Source organism: Rhinolophus sinicus, chromosome 7 (assembly GCF_057876585.1).
Source record: "Rhinolophus sinicus isolate RSI-liver-muscle chromosome 7, RSI-T2T, whole genome shotgun sequence".
NCBI classification, from domain to species: domain Eukaryota; kingdom Metazoa; phylum Chordata; class Mammalia; order Chiroptera; family Rhinolophidae; genus Rhinolophus; species Rhinolophus sinicus.
Window position 1 is genome coordinate 55,730,604 of NC_142507.1, and position 23,334 is coordinate 55,753,937.

The 23,334-nt window shown below is 43.1% G+C and overlaps 1 protein-coding gene and 1 pseudogene across 12 annotated transcripts in view; both read right to left on the reverse strand.

The window, feature by feature from the left end:
• Positions 1-5,554, reverse strand: part of ARHGEF11 (Rho guanine nucleotide exchange factor 11) — a 75,823-nt gene extending 70,269 nt beyond the window's left edge. For all 12 annotated transcript variants that reach the window (XM_074318706.2, XM_074318705.2, XM_074318704.2 and 9 more), the window contains exon 1: positions 4,271-5,554. In XM_074318706.2, the coding sequence (XP_074174807.2) occupies positions 4,271-4,302 (32 nt within the window). In that variant the 5' untranslated portion in view covers positions 4,303-5,554. The remainder of the gene's footprint in view (positions 1-4,270) is intronic.
• Positions 5,555-9,843: 4,289 nt separating this feature from the next.
• On the reverse strand, positions 9,844-10,236 carry LOC109434292 (small ribosomal subunit protein eS24 pseudogene; annotated as a pseudogene).
• Between the last annotated feature and the right edge of the window lie 13,098 nt (positions 10,237-23,334).

The following is a 23,334-nucleotide window of genomic DNA, read 5'->3' on the forward strand; positions in this document are numbered from 1 at the left end:
AATAAGCTTCCAGAACCCCTATGTCTTTATACTAATTTGGGAACTAGCTGTGTGCTCTTTAGTCTTTTTGATTTCTGATGAACTCTTATTGTCATTCAACTTTCTGCATTTTTTTCTCTATTCTAAACGGGAAGATGCGGGCTCTGTCTGACAGTACTTTGACCATTAAAAAACCCTAAATAAATTAGTTAATCAAAAGGTGTCCTTTCAGAAGTGATTCTGAGTGGCTGCAGTGAAGCTTACCCGAGCCTGCTCAGAATGGTGACTAACAGCCGAACGCTCCATCTGCAAGTCCCCTGCCAGCTCTCTGCACCCCCAGACAGGGCAGTGGAGGCCAACCTTCTGAACCAGGGAGAAACTCGGCTGCATGTCTGGAGAGTTCCTGCTCCAGAACTCAATGAGAACCTGAGGCCCAGGCGGGTAGCATTCCGGGGACCCCCCACCCCCACAAGTCGTGTCCTCAGCCTCAGCTACCAGCCTGAAGGCTCCAGCCTAGGACAGGCCGACGTCACACTGCCCTCCCTCCTCCACACACCTGATGTGTGATCTTGCCTCTTCCAGATAGAAAGGCTACAGACTGGGGAAAGGTTATACTCGCTCTCAGACCCCTGATCAGGAACAGTTGCTGGGTCTGGGTTATTTTGAATTAGGAAAAGTCAAGCTTCTAAAACAAGGATCGGCCAGAGATCACAAAACAAATCCTTCCCATCCCCATCTAAGGGAGCCGAGGTAGCTGAAGCCTCTCCCACCCGCCAGTAACCGCCTCCTCTCCTCTCCTCTCCTCTCCTCTCCTCTTCCGGTCCTGTCACACCCTGACCGGGAAGTGTTCTTATCCTACCCCACGCGCGTCTGCAACAAAAAGCCTGTTCACTCTGGTTCAATTCCTTGAAAGATCTTAGTTTGTTTTGGGCTAGTTCAGAAAGTGGTGCATGAAGCCAAATCAGAGCCAAATTTACCATCTAAAATTTATATACAGTTTTACAGTTTAGAAAGCAATTTGAAATATGTTATCTTATTTGATTTGCTCCTTTCAACAGCCCCGTGACAGAGGTGCAATAAATGTTATAATCCTCAAACGACACGCTACGTTTGTGAAAATGTTTGTGACTGGAAAGCATTTCATATAAATGAGCTATTGCTTTACACATGAGGAAACCAGAGGTGCATGTGACTTGCCCAAGGTCACAGAGTGACGCGGAATGCCAGGGCTCAAACCAAGAACTCTGGGCTGAAATCTAGTACTTCTTATCTGCATAGAGAAAAGCTGATTTACAGATGCAAATTCTAACCCACCTGGCCATCTCAAAACGTTTGCCACAGAGAACTAGGCAAATGGCTATAGAAGACTTAGCAAAACTCATTACCATTCCATAAAAATAATTCCGTATCATTATCTCTGCTGGCAATATCGAACATCGTATTTTTAGAAACTTTGAGGAGAACAGACATTAACGGGCAACTAGGTGTCTGTCCACGGACAAAACCTGACAGGAACACGAACAGCGATTCTTAGCCCATTTTTCATAACTGATTAACACTGAAAGATAAAGATGAGTCGCAAATACCTTGTGTTTCTTTGGACCCAGGAATCACTGCAGGTCAGATAAATATACCAAAGCCTCCTTCACTCTGAGCCACTCTCTCCACAGACTGTTTCGTTCCAACATGCTGCCGACCTTCTGGAAAGTCCACATCACCTAGAGCCTCTCACTTGACCTTACTTTAGCTACGCTTGAAATTAGCACACGAACGTTGAAAAATCCCCAACAGGACGATTTCTACTTGCTCACATGCTCATTCATTCCAACCCTCTTTTGCCCACTGTGTACAGAACGCCAAGGCGCTGGGCCCGGACAGAGCTGAGCAGCGCTGAGCAGCCCGTCCTGCCAGCCTGCAGCTTACAGGCAGCACTGCTGGCACGGGGGCCACAGGACCCCTGGACCTGCCCTAGTTCCCCAATAAGACTGACACTTGCTGTGAGCAAGAACTACATACTTTAACCTTCTAAAACTCTCACAGCACCTTACACCAGCCTTTCTACACGGCGAATGGATAAATGAAAGGAGAATCCTGACTCCACAAGCTGGGCGTTTCCTTCCTCTCAGCCCCTCCAGTGTGGCCTAGACTGTGAATGACTTCAAATCCATAGGACCCTGAGCCTGAGATGTCAGAAGGTCCAACGAAGGAGCCCACAGCTGACGGGGAAGATCGGGGTACAGAACCTTGAAGCGGGCTGTGCCCAGAACGGATCCTCTAATGGGGAGGGGAAGGGATGGGGTACGGAGAGAGGTGAGGAACGCCCTCCCTCTGCAAAGCTGCATTATCCCACAGGAGAATTACAGGTGCACACCCCAAGACTGGGAAAAAGTGCGAGGGACTGCTGAAGACCATCTTACCTACTGCCAGAAAGAGAATGAAGCAGTGCCGCCACACGCCACGGGCCCAGCACACACACCTGTTTAGACAGGTGGGGCCACGAAGAGCCACGGGTCCAGATTCAGAACACCTGCAAGTCTGACACCAGGCAAGCCAGGTGTCCTCTCTGAGCCTCAATACCCCTTCTGTGAAATGGGAAGAATAACCTCTGCTTTGTCTGCCTCACGGAAATACTGCGAGGCTCGGATGAGATATGTTCCTATGAAAGCACTTAGAGAAACGTACCATGCTATACAAATCCCGAGAACAGTGGGGCTATCCAAACTCCCAGAGGAACATGTCCCATCAACGAAGGAACCCTCGCTGCCCCATTTGCACCCCCTAACACCCAGGTTTCTATCTTCTCACATCCCTGAATTCAGAGAAATAGTCCACCATCCAAATCTCAAAAAGGCAAGTGCACTAATTCCCCAACTCCGAGAGGATGACAGGGACGGCAGCCACGTAACCATCTTCAGCCTGGGCCTTGCCATGCCTCAGCTCTCCCTTTACAAGAGTCAAACTACAGAGAAGCCAACAAGAAGCGGAAGGATGGAGGTTCGAACCAGCCACGCGCACTTTCTGTTCTCTGTGGCTGTTTGCCTTCCCCTCTTCACTGCCAAGTCAGGTCCCTGTGTGGGGACTGCTGGACCCATCTAAGTAGGGCTCTGAGGCCATGCAGAGGTCACTGTTTGGGAGAGAGAAATTATATGCACCTTAGGCCACATTCCAGAGCCAAAAAGAAATTATTCTTAGCATGGATTAGCAAAGGTTAAGTGGACACGCAGAAAGCAACTATTCCTTTGCAAATAGTTGTCCTTATCTCGCCAGTAATATATTTCCAGGTCCAGTCCTTTCATTTGCTTGTCCAGTCACGATGTGTGCAGTACCCACCAAACGACCCCCTCCCGATTCTTAAGGAGAAAGTGGGGGGACAAGGATGGGAGGGAGGGAAAAGCAGACACCTTACCAAAGTTGTGAACCATTGTGTTACCAGTGACGAGGCTGGAGAGACTGGGGGGGGGGGGGGGCTCTAAGGGCCAGGGCATCTGCCCATCAGGCTGAAGAGCCCCAAACAACTCCTTCCGGCTCAAGACAGAGGGAAAGTCCATTTTGCAGAGTCAAGCTTATTAGAAACGCCTTGGAAGATTAAATCTACAGCATTAGCCGGTTGGCAGGTCCCAAGTTAAAATTTAACCTTGGAGAGGAAACAATTCTAAAGTGACCTATGCATTTTGGGGCATTAGCCACTGGTGAAAACCCAGCCCTGCAGGGGTATACAAAGGGTGCTTCTGTCCCATCATTCAGGCCACGACCATCGTCCTCATTTCAGACCCTGGATCCACTGGAGCCACCAAACCCCACCGTTCCACAACAACCAGCCCAGTGGAGGCCCACGCCCCTGCCAGGGCCCTTCCCCCAGCAGCGCCAACACCTACAGCCAGTCCCAACCCACCCTTGCAGACTCAAGACTTGTGCCCACCTCCCACCAGCTAGGCTGGCAAGTTAGGGACTCAAATTTAGCCTCAGCCTGGCAAAAGTCAAAGCCGGCTGCAGGCACTTCCCCCTGCCCCCCCCCCCCTTCCCTTGCTTCACTATCTATTGCTTCTATTGAAGAAAAAAACACTGACTCAGAAGATGTGTCTTGAACATGGACACACACAGGGAAGATAAACACACATGCCGGACAGTCCCCGCAGACCAATGCATGCTCCTGCCTCCCCAATTCCCACTGCCCACCCAGGCCCTCCTTTTGCAACCTGTGATCAAAACGCAACAAACACTCTCCCTCCCAGTCCTTCCTCCCAGTCCTTCCTTAAGCAAGTATTGAAAAACCCATTATTAGCAAACCTACCTGTCTATACTCTGTGGTAACCTTACACTCATGGTTTCTCAGTGTCTCCACGGTTTCAGAGTCCTGTAGTTTTGACGTCTTGATCAGGATCGAATCCTTGCAATTTTTAAGAAAGGTGAGAGGAGGGCTTCCCAACTTGAAGACTGAGTCCTCTTTCCTCCGGCTCTCAGGATCCTGGTAACTGAAGCTCCATTCTACTTCTACCAGTTAACATGGTCTCCTTTCTTAGCCCCCCTTTCCCCTCCCCCCTCTTAAAAAGAAAAAGAAAAACGAAAGAAAAAGAGGAAAAACGATGACCTTAGAAAACCAAAACCCAACCACAAATCTCTTCAAGGTTAGCGCTATGGGCTAAAAAAAATGAATCACAGAAAGAATATGCCTTCAAAATATCAGTCTTACTGCAAAATACAGATAAAAACCATCCTTTTAATCCAGTTTTCCCAGCTGTCCTTCTGTTGGCAAGAGAGCCTTAAGCTCCAAAGGGAGATATTCTCTGGTCTCCAATGCTTAAAACGACAACAGATATATATGAGGGAACAACAACAAAAAAAGGATGAATAAATCCGAATTGGCACCTGAAAAAAAAATCTTCCAGCTGATTTGCACAGTAAAAAAAAAAATAAATTAAACCATACAATAGTATGTACACAACGGCATTCCTTCCAAGTCCAGTGCGACCCTGGGAACCAAAATTATGAATTTCCTTTAAAAAACAAAAAAGCTTTTACATGAAAGGTTTTGAGATTCTTAAATGAGCCGATCGCACCAAAAAAAAAAAAAAAAAAATCAAAAAAAAAAAAAAAAAAAAAGAAAAAATCGGAGAACACCTGAAATGAAAGCGTTCTACCTTTAAAATGGTAGCAACCACCACAAAGCAGGGACCCCCTGGAAGCCGCGGCCCCTGCCCTTTCCTGGAAGCGCCCGGCTTCTGCGCCTCCCCGCCCGGCGCTCAGGCCCGGCCCGGGTCCGGCCTGCTGCGGGAGGCCGTCTCCTGCGCGGGTTCTGCTCCGCTCGTCCTCATCCAGGCTCCGGGGCCGGCCTCGCCTCCGCCCCCATGAAACGGGTGCCCGGCTCGCGTGCCGCACCGTCGCCCGCTCGCCCGGCCTGGCGGCCGCTCCTGACCCACCAGCCGGCTGAGTCCTGCGGGGTCGGTTCGGCTGGGATTCTCCTCCGCGCCCGCCTCCGGGCAGGTCCGACCGCCGGGCTCCCCGCCTCGGTCCGCCCTGCCTGCCCGCGCGGGGCGCCGCCGACCTCGGGTCCAGCCCCGCTCGCCTCGGCCCGCTCGCCGCGCTCCGGCCTGGGCGGCCGCGGGCTCCGGGTGCGGGCGCAGGCCGGGAAGGCGGGCGCGCGGCTCCTTCCGGGCCCCTCACCCCTCGCTCGCCGCTCGCTCGGGCGCAGGCCCGGCCGGCCGCCCCTGCGCGCCCTCCGCCGTCCCGCGAGCCGTCTCCGTCCCTCGCTCCGCGGGGGCGGGGCCGCAGGCTCCTCCTCCTCGCGCCGCAGCGGCGGGGACGGCGGGGCGGCCTTTCTCTCAGGCGGGGCAGCGGGGACGGCTTCTCCCTCAGGCCGGGCGGCGGGGCGGCCTCGCCCTCAGGCCGCGGGGACGGAGCGGCGGGGCGGCCCTTCCCTCAGGCCGCGGGGACGGAGCGGCGGGGACGGCCCTTCCCTCAGGCCGGGCGGCGGGGCGGCCTCGCCCTCAGGCCGCGGGGACGGAGCGGCGGGGACGGCCCTTCCCTCAGGCCGGCGGCGGGCGGACCGCCCTCCCGGCCTCGCAACCCCGCGTCGGCGCGGCCTAGCCGGCCCCGTGCAGAGCGGGATCCACGGCTTCTCCCGGCGCGGCTCGCCGGCCCCGCCCCCGCCCCCGCCCCCGCCCCGCCCGCTGTCCTCCTGTAACCGCCCTGCGCTCGAGACCTGACCTGTGTGCACCCCCCTCCCCCGGGGCCAGGTGTCCCCGTGCGCGCACCGCGCCGCCGCGCCGGCCCACGCCGCTGCTCACGCTGCTGCCTCCACCTCTGTGCTCGTCTGTTTTTCAGAAATCCGTCGCGGCCTCCTTCCCGGGGTCCGGAGCCCTTCTGACCGCCCGCCCCCCGCTTCTGGGCCCCCCACTTCTAACCCACCGACACCGCGGAGACACCCGTCGCTGGTTGGTTCCGGCATCTTAACCCCCGGGCTGTGAGTGTTGGGACTCCATGGCAAAGGCCTTTCAAGGACACTTCTGCTTTCATAACCCCCTCTCGTAGGCTCGCGGTTTCCACATCTTTCCAAGTAACATGACATTAGTCAGAAGGTCCCCAGCGTTCTGGTTAAAAATAATAGAGAAAGGAAACCGCCGCTAGGACTGGGAGGTGCTTCAGGAAAATGCCCTGCGGGCAGTGGCGCGGCTGCCCGTGCCCGGGCCACACCACCTTGTTGTCCTTGGGTGGACGAAGTGTGAGGTCGTGCGGATTCACCCACACGCACGCGCCAGCAGGAGGGAGCCGACTGGCCCCTGCAGTGTTGGCAGTGGGTTTGCAGACGGCGAGAGGCCCAGGGGACTAATGAGCATCACGTGGGGCGGGGCGGGGGTGGGGGGGACGGGACTTGGAGTGATCAGGAACGTCCCCTAAACTATCCCAGGTGCAGGTTAGCCCTGAAAAGAAAGCCCCGCTGCCTTCCTTGCATCGCCACCGCACCGTGGCCGGGCTCCCAAAGACACAGGAAGAAGCCCCAACTGCCCGGGGCCTTGTTAATTCCCTCCCCGTACCACCTGCACAATCGTGCTCCCAAATGTGACACTTCCTCTGTGGCCATAGGCCCACTACTAGTCGCCTTTTTTTTATCATGCTTTCTTAACCTATGTAATGTTTTTTTTTAAACAGTTATTTACATGTATTTTATTACATACTTTATAAAACATGCCCAAGAGTAGAAATATTAAAAGATGGAAAGAAAGAATGATGTGAGAAAACTCATACTGTTTAGTGGAAGTTAATGGCTGTCGTAACTGGAAAAGATACTTGTCAGAGGTGGATCTAAAGGAACAAGTGTGTCCTTGATTGCATTTATTAAATTAGGGTACTTTCCAATCCCATTCACCACCGTGTTAAGGCTTTTAATTGAAATTTAACTATTAGGTTGGTGCAAAAGTAATTGCGGTGTTTGCAATTATTTTTAACCTTTTAAACTGCAATTACTTTTTGCACTAAACTAATAGTAAATAAAATGCAAGTATTGACTTAGATCGTCTCCACAACCTTTTGTGTAAGTTATCATCATCCCCATTTTCAGATGGGAAACAGGCCCAGAGAGGTAAAATAAGTTGCCTAGGGTCACAGAGCTGGGAACCCACGCAGTCTGGGCCCAGAGTCTACTGAATTGTCAACCGTACTGCGTCTGTGTTACAGGCCCTATGCCAAGCATTCGGGGGAAGATAGCAGACAGGCAGGGCTTGCTGGGGAGAAACGGGAGGGTGGGGCTGGAAGTAGAAGTCGGTGGTTTACTCCTCAGCCCTCCAGAGAGTTCTTTCTCCCACCTTGCAGTGACCTGCAAGTCTCACCTAGTGCTCTCAGTTCTTCGTCTCCTTTCTCAGTATCCCTGAAAATATCGCCCCCAGAAATTTGCCCCCTCATCACTTTTGAGGACCCCAAGGCATTTAGTGGAAGAGGGGCTTCTCACCTTCACTCCCACTGAGGGGCGGTTTGCTTCATCGCCATCACCTCCCAGGTATGCACTCCAGCCTCCCAAGCTGATACCTTCCTGTCTGTGGTTACCCTAGAAACCAACTTTCTCCCATCAACACCCCTGTAGCTGAGACAAACTGAATAACAAGGAAGGTGCCAAGATAAATTGTAAAGGAAAATGTGTGAAAGAAAACCAGTTTTAGATTGAAGGCTAATATTTTGGGAAGTTGAATGTGTATGTGTGTTATTTTTTTTCCCCTTGAATAAGTAAAAGTTCCCAGGATCAAATGTGAGATACAAAAAAGGTGAGATGCCAAAGGGAGGATTAAAAACCAAAAAACAGACAAAAAAAAACTTGCCCAAAGCCTGCTTTAAAAATTGAAAGAAAAGTGAAAAATGTCCTTTAAAATAAGAAAATTGACATACAATAAATTACACATACTTAAAATGTACAACCTGATAAATTTTGACCTTATACACACTTGAAACAATCACCACAATTAAGATAATATATTTATTACCTCAAAACTTACTTTCGCTCCGTTCTAATTCTTTCCTCCCACTGGATCCCCTCGCCCTTGTTGTAGTCCTTGGGTGATTGCTGATCTGCTTTTTGTTACTATAGTTTGCATTTTTTAGAATTTTATATAAATGAAATAATAGAGTATGTATTCTTTTTTGTATGACTTTACTCAGATTCATCTATGTTGTCGGGTATAGAGTATATCAACTCATTGCTGAAGGGTATTTTTAAAATTTCAATCTCTAAGTGCTTACTGCTAAGACAGAAATACGGTTATTTTCCTATGTTGATCCTGTATCCTGCAATTTTGCTAAGCCCACTTATTTTGTAGATTCCATCAGACTTTTTATATAGATGATCATGTCTGTGAATAAAGACCATTTTACTCCTTCCTTTCCCATATGTATTTCTTTTTCTTGTCTTATTGTGCTAGCTAGAACCTGCAGGGTAATGTTTATAGAACTGGGAAGAGCAAACATCACTGTCTTGTTTCTGATCTTAGGAGGAAAGCGTTTGTTTTTCCACCATTAAATATTATATTATTCATAGTTTTTTCATAGATGGGTCTTCTATCATATTGTGGAAGTTCTATTCCTGGCGTGCTGACGGTGGTTGTTTTTTATTGTTAGATGTTTGTATTTTATCAAATTCTTTTTCTGGATTGATTGAGATGACCACATGGTTTTTCTTCTTTGGTCTGTTAATACTGTGGATTTTCAATGAACCAGTCTTGAATTTCTGGGATAAACACCACCTGGGTGTGATATATTAATCTTTTAATATGTTGATTTGATTTGCTAAAATTTTGTTAAGAATTGTTACATCTATGTTCATTAGTATGTCACTTTCTTTTCTTGTAATGTCCTTGTCTGTTTTTGAGTAATGCTGACTTCATAGAATGAGTTGGGAAGAATTCCCTCCTCTTCAATTTTCTGGAAAAGTTTGTGTGGAATTGGCATTATTTCTTCTTTAAGTGTTTTATCGAATACCCCCCAATGAAGCCATTTGGAGGAATTTTCTTTGTGGTAAAGTTTTAACTACAAATTAAATCTTTTTCATAGGTATAAGGCTACCTGGATTATTTTTTCTCTTGAGTGAGTTTTGACCGATCCAGTCTTGTAAATAATTTGTCCATTTTATCTAAGTTGTTGAGTATATGGGCATAAAGTTATTTATAATATTCCCTTATTTTTAATATGTATAAAGCCTAGAGTGATGTCTACTCTCTCATTACTGGCATTTGTCATTTTTTTCCCAACCAATCTGACTATCGATGTATAAATTTTTTTTTACACATAAAAGTTCTTAGTTTATTAGTCCTCTCATGAAAAATCTGCTCAATCACCACAAAGTCACTGACGAATCTTTACTCCTTCTGTCATCCAATCTCTACCTCACTTTTTGCCAGCACCAACATTTGCCTTTACAGTCCCCCTAACTTTCTTCATTCTGTGCTTGCGTTCCTTTCGCTGTTTCCTTGAGGTCTTTTTCTTCTCATACAGGCCATGTCTTGCAAGTTTATGTTTGGGTTCATTTTTCTTTGTGTAATCCAAGGAATCATAAATCACGCCAAAGCCAGTTGTCTCGCCACCACTGAAATGGGTTCTGAATCCAAATACAAAGATGACCTCTGGTGTGGTCTTGTACATTTTGGCTAGTTTTTCCCAAATTTCTGTCTTAGGTACTGTTGCCTTCCCAGGGTGAAGGACGTCAATGACCATCTGTTTCCGTTGAAGTCGTCTAGTGGTCATGGACTCCCTGGTCCGGAGAGTTACTGTGTTGTTCATGATGGCAGCGGGCCTTTAAACCATCAATGTATAAATTTTATTAATCTTCTCAAATAACCAGCTTCTGGATTCATTGATTTTGTTGTTGTTGTTGTTTCATTGATTTATGATCTGATCTGTATTGTTTCCTTTCTTCTGCTTACTTTGGATTTCATTTGCTCTTCTTTTATAGTTTCTTAAAGTTGAAGCTGAGGTCATTAATTTGAGAGTTTTCTTTTTTTCTAATACAGGCATTTTCACATTATAAATGTCTAAGTACTGTTTTACCTACAAGCCACAAATTTGATGTATTGTGTTTTCATTTTTTTATTCAGTTCAAACACTTGGTTTATTTAGTTTCCAAATATTTGGGGATTTTCCAGATATCTTTGTTTTTAATTTCTACATTGTTACAGAAATAATTTGTATGACTTAAATTCTTTTAAATTTATTGAGACTTGTTTTATGGCACTGAATATGGTCCATCTAGGTAAATGTCCCATTAATTCTTTCGCTGTTGGCTGGAATGCTTTATAAATGTCAATTAGGTCATTTGGCTGATAGTGTTGGTCAAGCCTTCTTTCCTCTGTACTTGTTCTATCAATTATTGAGAGAGCGAGAGCGAGAGCGAGAGATTGAACTAACTATAATTATGGATTTGTCTATCCTTTCAGTTCTGTGTTTGCTTCATGTATTCTTGTAATACTGGCCTCATGGAATTAATTAAAAATATTCCCTCCTTTTTCGGTGGGGAAAGAGCTTGAGAGGGATTGGTATTAACTCCTCTTTAAATTTGTGTAGAATTCACCAGTGAAGCCATCTGGTCCTGGACTTTTCTTTGTTGGGAAATTGTATTAATCTGCTTAGGCTACCAGAACACAATATTATGACTGGATGGCTTAAACAACAGAAACTTCTTTCTCAGTTCTGGAGGTTGGGAGTCCAAGAGCAGATACCAGCCTGGCCAGGGTCTGGCGAGAGCCCTCTTCCTGGCTTGCAGGTGGCAGCCTTCTTGTGTCCTCACATGGTAGGGAGAGAGTGGGAGGGAGCTCTCTGGTGTCTCCATTATGAACACCCCACTGTCATGACCTCATCCAAACCTAATCACCTCCCAAAAGCTCCACCTCCCAATTCCATCACAGTGGGGTTAGAGCTTCAACACATGAATTTGGGGGGGGGGGGGGCACAATTCAGTCCATAGCAGGACGTTTTTGATTATTGATTCAATCTCCTTACTAGTTACAATTCTATTCAGATTTCCTATTTCTGAGTCAGTTTTGGTAGTTTGTGTGTGTCTAGGAATTTGTACATTTCATGTAGGTTATCCAATTTAGTGGCATACAGTTTTTCATAGTATTCTACTCTAATCCTATTTCTGTAAAGTTGGTATTGTCCCACTTTTATTTCTGATTTTAGTTATTTGAGTCCTCTGTCTCTCTCTCTCTCATCTATCTAGCTAAAGGTTTGTCGATTTTATTGCTCTTTTTAAAGAACCAAATTTTGGTTTCTGTTATGGACTGAATGTTTGTGTCCCCCCAAATTCATATGTTGAAGTGTAATCCCACTGTGATGGGTTTTGGAGGGAGGGTGTGAGACATAACCAGGTCATGAGAGTGGAGCCCTCATAAATGGGATTAGTGCCCTAATAAGGAGAGGCCAGAGAGTAGCTAGCTGTCTCCTTCCACCATGTGAGGACACCAGGCGAAGGCGGCCGTGGACAACGTGAAAGGGGGCTCTCGCCGGAACCTGGCCAGGCTGGCACCCCGATCTTGGACTCCCAGACTCCAAAACACACAGAGAAATTGTCGTTGTTTAAGCCACCCAGTCTATAGTAGTTTTGATAGCAACCCACAGTGACTAAGATGGTTTCACTGACTTGTTTTTCATTCCCTCTTTGACTTAGCCCACTCTGATCTTTGTTATTCCTTCCCTTCTGCAGTGTTGGGTTCAGTTTGGTCTTCTTTTTCTAGTTCCTTATGAGGTACAGGTGCACTTTTATGATTTACTTTGATCTCTCTTACTGGCTTATGGGCTGTAACTTTTGTTGCATGTTTATTTTATCACTGGCTACCTTCAAGTGATGATATACCACCTCACACATGCTAATCTCTCAGCTTCTGTGCTATTGTTAACATATATACATTTTACTTCTACACGTGGTGTAAATCTTACAGTACACTGTTATTTTTGCTTTAAACAATTGATTGCCTTTTAAAGAGATTTAAATAAACTAGTTGACTATATCTGGTGATCTTCATTCCTTTGTACAAATTGAAATTTTCATCTGGTACCGTTCTTTCTGCTTGAAACATTTAACATTTTTTGTTGTGAAGACCTGTTAGCGATGAATTCTTTCAACATTTTTTTATGTCTGAAAACATTTTTATTTCATTTTTGAAGGACATTTTTATGGGGTAAGGGGTTCTAGGTTGACATTTTTTCCTCTTTCAGTAGTTTAAATATGTTGTTCCCCTGTCTTGCATTTTTTTATGATGAGAAATCTGCTGTCATCCCTATCTCCATTCCTCAGTGTGCAATGTGTTTTTTTGCCCCCTCTGGCTGTTTTTTAATGTCTTCTCTTTATCACTTGCCTTAAACAGTTGGAGTAAGATGTGCTTGTAGTTTCCTTCCAGTTTCTTGTGGTTGGGGTTCATTGAGCTTCTTGGGTTGGTGGGTTAGTTTTCATTAAATTAAATTTAAATTAAATTAAATATAGTCTTCATGCTCACCCATATCGTAACTCTTTCTGGCACCCTGCATTCCTTTGTGTAAATCCAGATTTTTATCTGGTATCATTCTTTTTGCCAGAAGCACTTCCTTAAACATTTCTTGTTGTGTAGGGGGTTCACTGAGCTTCTTGGATCTGTGGGATACAGTTTTCATTTCATTTGGAAATTTTTTGGTTCGTTATTTCTTCAGCTGTTTTATCAATCCCCATCGTCTTCCTCTCCTTTGGAGACCACTCATGCATATTAGGCCACTCGAAGTATCTATAGCTTACTGATACTCTTTTTTCAGTCTTTTTACACTTCATTTCGGATAATCTCTATTGCTATCTACAAATCCATTAGTCTTGTCTTCTGTTATGTCTGATTTGCTGTTAATCATATCCAATATATTTTTAATCTCAGATAATATAGTTTTCATTCCAAGAAGTTCAATTAGGTTCTTCTAAAAATCTCTTATCTATACTTAATATGCTCAGTCTTTTTTCTAGCTTCTTGAACATGTAGAATACAGTTATAACTCTTTTTGTCTATTAATTCTATCATGTGTCATTTCTGGGTCAGTTTCAATGGATTATATTTTTCCTCATTATGGACCATAATTCCCTGCTTCTTTGCACCCCTGGCAATCTTTTACTGGACGCCAGATGTGGTGAGTTTTACCTTGTTGGGTGCCAGATAGAGTTGCATTCCTATATATGTGCTTGAATTTTGCTATGGAACACAGTTAAGTTTCTTGGAAACAGTCTGACCTTTCAGGTCCTGCTTTTAAACTTTGTCAGGTGGAATGAGGACAGTATTTAGTCTGGAGTTGATCCCCCCCCCCCCCACCCCCATGCACTACTGCCCCTCTGTGTTCTCTATTTGATATCCTGTGAGTTATGAAATCTCTCACTTTCGCTGGTAGGAACGGGCACCATTTCTGGCTCTGTGTGAGTTTCAAGGACTCTTCTTTCTAATCCTTTCAGATAGTACTTTTCTCTGTCTAGGATAGTTTCCTAACTGATCTAAATAAACTCAGCTGAATACTCCAGAGACCCTGTGGACCTCTGGTGTCCCCCCTCTGTTCAGCTTCTCTCTATACCATGGCCTCTGACCTCTAGCCCCTTGGCCCTCTGGGGCTCCCAGCAGGTCCCCTGAGCTCTGGGAAACCACTGAGCTCCTCGGCCTGGAATCCTTGCCCAGGACTGACAGCATTTGTTTCCCATCTCCCAGGAATCATGACCCTTCACTGTCTGGCGTCTCATGTCTTGAGAACACTTGTTTCATATATTGTGTCTATTTTTCAGTTGTTTCGGTTGGAACAACTGAATTCAGTCCCTCATTCCATCATCGCCCTTTGTCTTCAAACTTAACCTGCAACTCTATACTTAAAATTTGAAAAAAATTTTTATTGGTGGAATTACATTTTAAAGGAAGGCTTATCTTTAGAAGGGCAGAGGGTGGTGCTTTTCTCCTGTTGTGGGCTCGTGAGCCAACATTCTGGGTTTGAATTTTGGGTCCTCCAGATTTCAAGATTTAAGCTGTGTGACCTTGGGCAAGTGAATTAATTTATCTATGCCTGTATCTACATTAAAATGAAGATATAATAATAATACCTACCTTGTAGGGTTGTTATGAGGATTAAATGAGTTAATACTTGTGCATTGCCTGACACATGGCAGGCAATTATTAAATGTTAACTGTCCTTATGTATGAAGAGTACAAACCTGTGTGACCAGACTGGCTTAGTCTGTGTGGGCTAGAGATTGGTGGGAAGCCATGAGAAACGAGGTGGGTGAAGTGGGTGGAATACGGCTGAAGATGGGGCCAGGGGGTTTAATTGACATAGGATGGACCAGTAAGCACACGAAAAAAATGTACAACCTCTCTAAGGAGGGTCCAGATGAAAATAAGACTGTTTGCTTGTAAATATCAAATTGGCAAAGCATTAGAGAAATGAGATTATCTAGTGTGGAGAGGAAGAGTTCCATGTAATAGAAACTCTCACTGAGTGAATGAAGTCAAATTAATTTTTACTTTTTGGGGGACAATTTAGCAGTATAAATAAAAAGCCTTAAAGTGGACATACAGAGGGTGCCAAAAAATGTATACACATTTTAAGAAAGGAAAAACCTGTATTAAAATTGTAAATACTCAATATATACTGATAACAAAAGATGTATACAAGTCATATGTATACATTTTTTCGCACCCCCCGTATATTTTTCCTCAGCTTTGTTGAGATATAATTTACATATAACATTGCATAAATTTAAGGTGTACAAAGCAATGATTTGATGCATGTATATATTATGAAATGCTTACCAAAATAAAGTTAGTGAGTCCTTTACCTCACATAATTACCATTTTGTTGTTGTTATAGTGAGAACATTAAAAATCTGCTCTCATAGCAACTTTCAAATACACAATAAAATATTGTTAACTATAGTCACCCATGCTGTTCAGTATTCCCGGAACTTTTTATCTTGATAACTGGAAGTTTGTACCCTTTGACCCACATCTCCCAATTTCCACATCCCCCCAACCCCTGGTAACTCCTATCCTACTCTGTTTCTGTGAGTTCAATGTTTTTAGATTACATATGTAAATGAGATCATGTGGTCTTTGTTTTTCTCTGACTTACTTCTCTTAGCATAATGCCCTCAAGGTCTATCCATGTTGTGGCAAGTGGCAGGATTTCTCTCTTTTTTATGGATGAATAATATTCCATTCTATTGGGCAGCTCTTTTGATCCACTAATCCTCAAGGGTGTTCTCTGCAGCAGCATTATTTATACTCATTAAAAATTGGAAAAATGCCTGACAATGTGAAACAATTGAATTACAGCCCAGCTATATTCTGGATGATTGTTAGGTATCTCAATTTTGTAAAAGAAAACAAGAAACACAAAAATATTTCTACACACACACACACACACACAGACGGCTGTTAGGCAACACATCCAAATGTTAATAATATTATTTCTGGGTATTGGAATGACCCAATTCCGATGGGGGGATTTCCCATACCAAGCAATTCTCCAGCACCAGCTGGGTACTATAATTCATTCCATCTGACACTGTTGTAAACATGAGTGTACACAGAGCTGCTTTAGAATGGAGTGAAAGCTGCCGTGCCACAGGGACCGCCCTTACACATCTGGGATGGTAAAGCAGTACACGATAAGCTCCAGACGGGGCCAATGCAACGCTACACTCCAAAGATGACAAGAAAGCAGTTATTATGACTACTGGACTGAAAAAAATTTAAATTATTTAGAATTAACATTACTATGTTAGCTTTTCTGCACCAATAGCAATGCCTTCCTTCTCCCGATGGAATTGTTCCCCTTCCCCTTTTCATAAATACCCACTGCCTTTGTCTCTGCATCGGAACACTATTTGGGCTCCTGCCTGAATCAGTGCTTCCCAAATAGCTATTCTTATTGATCTCAAATCAATGCTTGTTGCCTCTCACTTTGAAAGACCTTTTAATTTAGGTTACCATATCTGGTGTCTTTGAACAGGGTCTAAAGTGGCCTCACCTTTATTGCCTGGCCTGCACTGGAACCAGGTATGGTACCTACAGAGCCTCTCTTGTACTTGCTGCTTCCGTGGAGTGCTTTCTCCCTGCCGGTGAAGCCCTCTTACATTTGCACCTCCATCCTTCATTGGTTGAGTTCAAATGCCTTTATATGAGATAAGGGTTTTTTTTTCTCCTTAACGGTGGAGGTGATTGCCCCAGGTGCCGGCATGTGGTGGGACACTGATTTCCAGTGGGTGAATATTCATTTAGTGGCATGTCTTTGTTTCCTTTTCCTGTCCCTGTTATGTTGTTTATTATAAGGAGAGGAATTCAAATCTCTTAGGCACAATAAAATTCATTCTTTAATCGATAAACAGAAGTTTATAAAAGGCAACGTAATTTTGGCAGTAGGTACTTAGGTACTTTAAAATTTCTTACTGTTTGTCCTGTCTGTAACCTGATGAGATATTTTAAAGAATTCAGTAACTCAGTGATCAGAAATTTGACCTCAGTAGCTTTCAAGGTCTTCCTACAGCTATCAGAAATGTAAACAAAACCTGCAGCAGCCTGAGACTAAAAAAAAAGAGTAAAAAGCCAAAGGAAAGGAAAAAAAAAGGGAGAAGAAAAGCAGTTCCCTTGCCTCAGCAGCCCCCCATCTCCTTAAAAATTGTTTATCAAAGACAAATACAAATTTTAAAAGTTTAGCCATCTGAGTGAATAAATTTAACTGATTCAACTGCTATAAATTAATGGGGTTTTGCTGTACCTGTTTCACGGCTAAAATTTTTTTGAATGAAATTATCAGGTCTCTGGTGTGTCTGCCTATAAATGTGTATCTATGCTTACCTCCAGAGGAAATTATTAGAATCCGTTTATAGAAAGAACGCTGTTACATTGGCTTAAAGAAATTAAGTGCTTATATAAAATTAAGAAAAATAAGAGAAACTAACCCAAATGCTTTTCAGGATCATGTGGTCTAGGAAGATATTTAATATTAAAGCTACTTTAAGTTTAGTTTAATTAAAACAGACATGTCTTTAAAAGTTATTAACATTTAATGTAATATTTTGATTTTATCTGGTTTTATAAAAACGTAACTTCCTATTATCTTTGTTACAGGGTATGTCAACAAGAAAAGCCTGGGATAATAATTGTCTTTGTGTCTCATAAAATTTTCATGAGTAACTTAAATATAATTATTGAGAATTAATAAATAGATATAAATAGAATAAAAGGGTTTTTGGTGAAAGTTTTCAGTAATAATTGTTTTATGGTATGTGTACTTTAAAATAGCTTCCCAAATCTTTTGGTAACTTGAAAACTTAGAGTTTTACTAAGTTAAATTAAAAGATGAAAATTATTGACTATCTAGATCATTTCCAAATAAAATAAAAACTGAAGCATTAATTGCTAAATGAATCTAAGTTTTCCTACTTTGGGCTTCTTAATGCAGAGAAACTAAATACTTGTATATTTGGGTCATATTTGTGTTTTGTTGAGGAAGCATATATTTTTAAAACTTATGAAATATAATTGCCAGGCAGGGAGCCCATGTTTCTAGGGGTTATGAAATGTGTTCATGAATTTGACAGTCTAAAGAATAATTGCTTACTTTTGGTTGTCACTAAAATTGGAGTTTTTAAGGATTAAGAATTCTAATTAATATAGAAAGAATTAATATGTGTTTTCAATATAAGATGGTATAAAGTATGGAGAAATGCTTTCATTAAGGGAAATAAAAATAATTGGGTCCTGGTTGTTTCAGAATGAAAAGAGCAAAAGAGAGAAAAGAGAATTTTACCTCTTATAATTAAACTGTCTAAAGTTAAATTGTTATTATATGGGTTTTAAAAATTAAATTAAGCTTTAATTTTAATGATGTGCTTATGTAAAGCTAAAACTTAATATCATTTCTCTGCTAAAAGAACAAAATGTTCCTATACTATTGGTATGCTCTTAATAAGAAATTATAAAGGGAAAACAAAGATATTATGTTTTATTTAAAGAATTTCCTGTACTCTTTATCACAAGGTCTTTAATTACTTCAGTAAACTAAGTCTTTTTAATATTAAAAGAGCTAAAATTCTGTTACAACATGTAACCTTCTGTATTTGTCTTTGAAATCTCCTATTGTCACTTGGTTAAATGGATCATTGTTATTTTATTAAATATTATTCCATAATGACCTATAATTTTATTTGAACAAATGTTTTAAAACTTTTGATATGTTTGACAGACTTCCTAAGATTCAAAATTAGAGTCATTTTCTTGACCTGAGATTTTTAAGAACTTTGGAATTTTTCAGAAGGCTCATGAAAACACCTCAAAGATTTGGTCTCTCTCTCTTTATAAATGATATCAGGAATAAATCAAAAGATATCTTGAGCCAAATGAAAATTAAAACACAACGGCTCAAAAAAAGAAATCTATGCGACACAGCCAACGTAGTTCTAAGAGGGCAATTCATAGCAATAGAACCCTATCTCAAGAAACAAGAAAAATCTCAAACAATCTAAAGGTATACATAAAGGAGCTAGAAAAAGAACAACAACAAATCCCAAAGTAAGTAGAAGGAAGGAAATAACAAATATCAGGGTGGAAATAAATGAAATAGAATCTAAAACAGAAACAATACAAAAGCTCAGTAAAACTAAGAGCTGGTTCTTTGAAAAGATAAACAACATTGATAAACCTTTAGCCAGACTCGTCAAGAAAAAGAGAGCACCCAAGTAAATATAATCAGAAATGAAAGAAGAGGAGTAACAACTGACAACACAGAAATACAAAGGATTATAAGAAAATACTATGAACAATTATATGCCAACAAATTGGGAAACCTGAAAGAAATGGATAAATTCCCAGAAACATGCAATCTTTTAAGACTGAGTCAAGAAGAAAGAGAAAATCTGAACAGACCTATACTACTAATGAAATTGAATAAATAATCAAAGAACTCCCAACAAACAGAAGTCCAAGACAAGATGGCTTCCAAGATGAATTTTACCAAACGTTCAAAGAAGAATTAAAACCTATCCTTCTCAAAGTATTCCAAAAAATTAAAGAGAAGGGAAGGCTCCCAAGTGCATTTTATGAAGCCAGGATTACCCTGATATCAAAACCAGACAAAGACATTACAAAGAAGAAAAATTATAGGCCAATATTTTTGATGAACATAGTTGTAAAAATCCTCAACAAATATTAACTGAATTCAGAAATATATTAAGAAGATCATACATCATGATCAAGTGGGATTTATTCCCAGGATGCAAGATTGGTTCAATATCCACAAATCAACGGGATACACGACATTAACAAAATGAAAGACAAAAATCATGATATCAATAGATTCAGAAAAAGTGTTTCACAAAATCCAGCAAATATTTATGATTAAAAACTCTCAGCAAAGTGGGAGTAGAGGGACCATATCTCAACACAATAAAGGCCATATATGACAACCCACAGCTAACATCATACTCAGCGGTGAAAAGCTAAAAGCATTTTCCTGAAGATCCTGAACAAGACAAGGATGCCACTTTTACCAATTTTGTTCAACCTAGTATTGGTAGTCTTAGCCACAGCAATCAGACAACAAAAAGAAATAAAAGCCATCAAATTGGGAAAGAAGAAGTAAATCTGTCATTATTTGCAGATGACACAGATATATATATATATATATATATATATATATATATATATATCCCTAAAGATTCCACCAAAAAACTATGAGAACTGATGAATGAATTCAGTAAAGTAGCATGATACAAAATTAATATTTAGAAATTGGTTGCATTTTTGAACTCCAATAACGAACTATCAGAATGAGAAATTAAGAAAAAATTCCCATTTACAATTGCATCAAAAAGAATAAAATACCCACAAATAAATTTAACCAAGGAGGTTTAAGACTGTATGTGGAAAACTATATGACATTGAAGAAAGAAATAGAAGATACAAATAAATGGAAGCATATACCGTGCTAATGGACAGGAAGAATCAACATTATTAAAATGTCCATACTACCTAAAGCAATCTACAGGTTCAATGCAATTCCTATCAAAATTCCAATGACATTTTTCGCAGAACTGGAACAAATAATTCTAAAATTTATGTGGAACCACAAAAGACCCTGAATAGCCAAAACAATCTTGAGAAAGAAGAACAAAGTTCATATCATGTTACCAGATATGAAACTGGACTACAAGGCTATAGTAATCAAAACGGCATGGTACTGGCATAAAAACAGACAGATCAATGAAACAGAATACAGGGACCAGAAATAAACCCACATGTATATGGTCAATTAATCTATGACAAAGGAGGCAACAATATACAATGGTTAGGTAAAGACAGTCTCTTCAATAAGTGGTGTTGGGAAAACTGGACAGACACATGCAGAAAAATTAAACTAGACCACTTTTTAAATGCTGTATACAAGAATAAACTCAAAATGGATTAAAAACCTAAATGTAAGACCCCACACCATAAAACTCCTAGATGAACTCATAGGCAGTAAAGTTTTTGATATTGCTCTTAGTAATATGCTTTTGGATGTGTCTCCCTGGGCAAGGGGAACAAAAGAAACAAACAAACAAATGGGACTACATCAAACTAAAACATTTTTACACAGCGAAGGAAACCACCAACAAACTAAAAGAAAACCTGCTGAAGGGGAGAAGATGTTCGCCAACGATACATCCGATAAAATTTAGCAGAAGTCGTCCTGGAGAAAAGTGGTGGGAGACGTGTCAGGACACGCCCGCCACTCCCAGAGAACCTGCCCCCTGATCACAGCTTGTGCAGCTATAGCTTCCGCAAAACAGTATCTGTCGCAGTAAATTAACATTTTTATTTAAAAATGTATGGGTTTCGTAGTTTTGTTTCTACTTAATTGGTAAATTGCCATTGTTTTCATAGTTTTATGTGACATAAATGTATATTTATACCTAGTTGTATGTCTGCATCTCTTTAAATGGCATTATAGTCAAATAAGTTTCCACCACTTGGGGTATAGAGAAAAACTTCTCCCTTCAGGGGAGCTAATGAAGGGTTTTAAGTCACATGATCAGATTGGCATTTTAAACAGACCGTCCTGGCACTACTGAATATAGGTTGGGGAGGGACCGGCTTAGACCATGGAAAAAGCTGGTGGGGGCCTCATCTAGGGCAGTGTAGACTTGTCCAGAACAGTGTAGGTTTGAGAAACATTTGGGAGGTGAAACTGGTAGGACTCGGTGACGGGCTGGGTGTAGGTGAGAAGAAAGCATGGCCTCCCACCCTTGGATGTAACTGGATGCACTGTAGTGTCATGGAAAGGAAAGGGGAGTGAGGGGCAGCAGTGGAGGCAAGACAGAGAGTTCCATGTGTGACGCGCCATGTCTGGGACGCGACACGTCTGGGATGCCTGTGGCATGTCCAGGCAGAGATGCTTGGAGGGCCGGCGGACCAATGAGCCTGAAGCTTAGTCAGAGGTCAGGGCTGGCTGTGTAGATGTGGGATCAGTCAGCATTTAGTGGTGGTGAAGACAAGAAGAGAAGACAAACTGAAACCATCTCGGACACATGTGGAGAGTAAGTGTGGCCAGTGTTCTGGAGAACACAGGACACGGGGTGCAGAGGGGAGCCCAGAAAGGACTTGCAAAGAACAGTCTTAGCAATAGGAGAGTGCGGCAGCCACTGGAACGCACGGTCGCCAGCAGGGTCGCACACGGAGGAGAGGTTGGATAAGGAAAAGATTTTAACATGGAGGAAAACAGCCCCCCAAACCCCAGCACCAGCCTGCCTGACCTCCCTTGTTTGGTGCAGGTAGGAGGGGTTTCATCACTGGGGAGATGAAACCTCTTCTGGGCCTGGAAGAAAGGACCAGAGCAGGGAGGAAAGGCCTTCTGAGAAGTGTAAAAGGTGAGACGGCTGAGAGAAGGTGTGGGCTGTCAGTGAGAGGGCAGGTGAGGCCGGAGAGGGTGGCTCCCTGACAGCAGTGAGCCCTGCAGGGTGGCATGCTGTGCACCCATCCACGTGGGGGGAGGACAGTGAACGGGGTTGATACCGTCATAGGGACAATACACAGGTTTTGCTGTTCCTAGCAACTCGGGACAACTTATTACCGGGGACCTTTGAACCCTCAACTGAAAAACAGATGGGCTGACTGATGACGTCTCTGGCCTCACCTCGCAGCTCCTGGCAGAGGCCTTGGAGACTGCTGTCTGGGTCTCATGCCATCTGGAGGCAAAACCTCTGGCCCAAAGACCAGGCCTCACCCACTACTTGCTTTCCTCTCGCCAAGACCCCGGGGTCACTGCTGTGCTCACTCAGTTTTCCCAGTAGGGCTTCTGGATGCTTAGACAAAGCAATGAAAAAATTAGTTACAGTAGCAACATTTCAAACGGAAATAACAGCTCTCAGCCCAAGCAACCAAAACGGGCTTTGTAAAAGTAATTTACTTCTTTTTAAGCCCTGACAGAGGTGAGTGACGCCTAGGCTGGCACCTGGAACATTCTCTCCCCTTTCGCCTCGAAACTTCCTGGAGAGCTTTTTCCTTTCTCTCTCTTCCCCTATCTGTTTCCTCCCTCCATCCTTAGCTGGCCTTAATATAAATTTAAAATGTCTTCACAATACTGCATTCTTGAGGCAGTCCTTGCAGCCGATTTTAAAACAGGAGCCCAACTATAACAGTAAGCGAGCAGGAAACTGTTCCTCTTCCCTCACCACTTACCGACAAGGGCAATGACGGCCATTTACTCTCATTTATAAACCTGGGAGGAGGTGGGCAAGGCCGCGTGTCCTGGGCAGAGGACACGGGCCAGCACCACGGCCCGCTTTGTGGACCCGATGGCCTCTGGGCCCTGGCGCTGCCACTCACTGGAATGTGGCCGTGAGCAGGTTGTTTCACC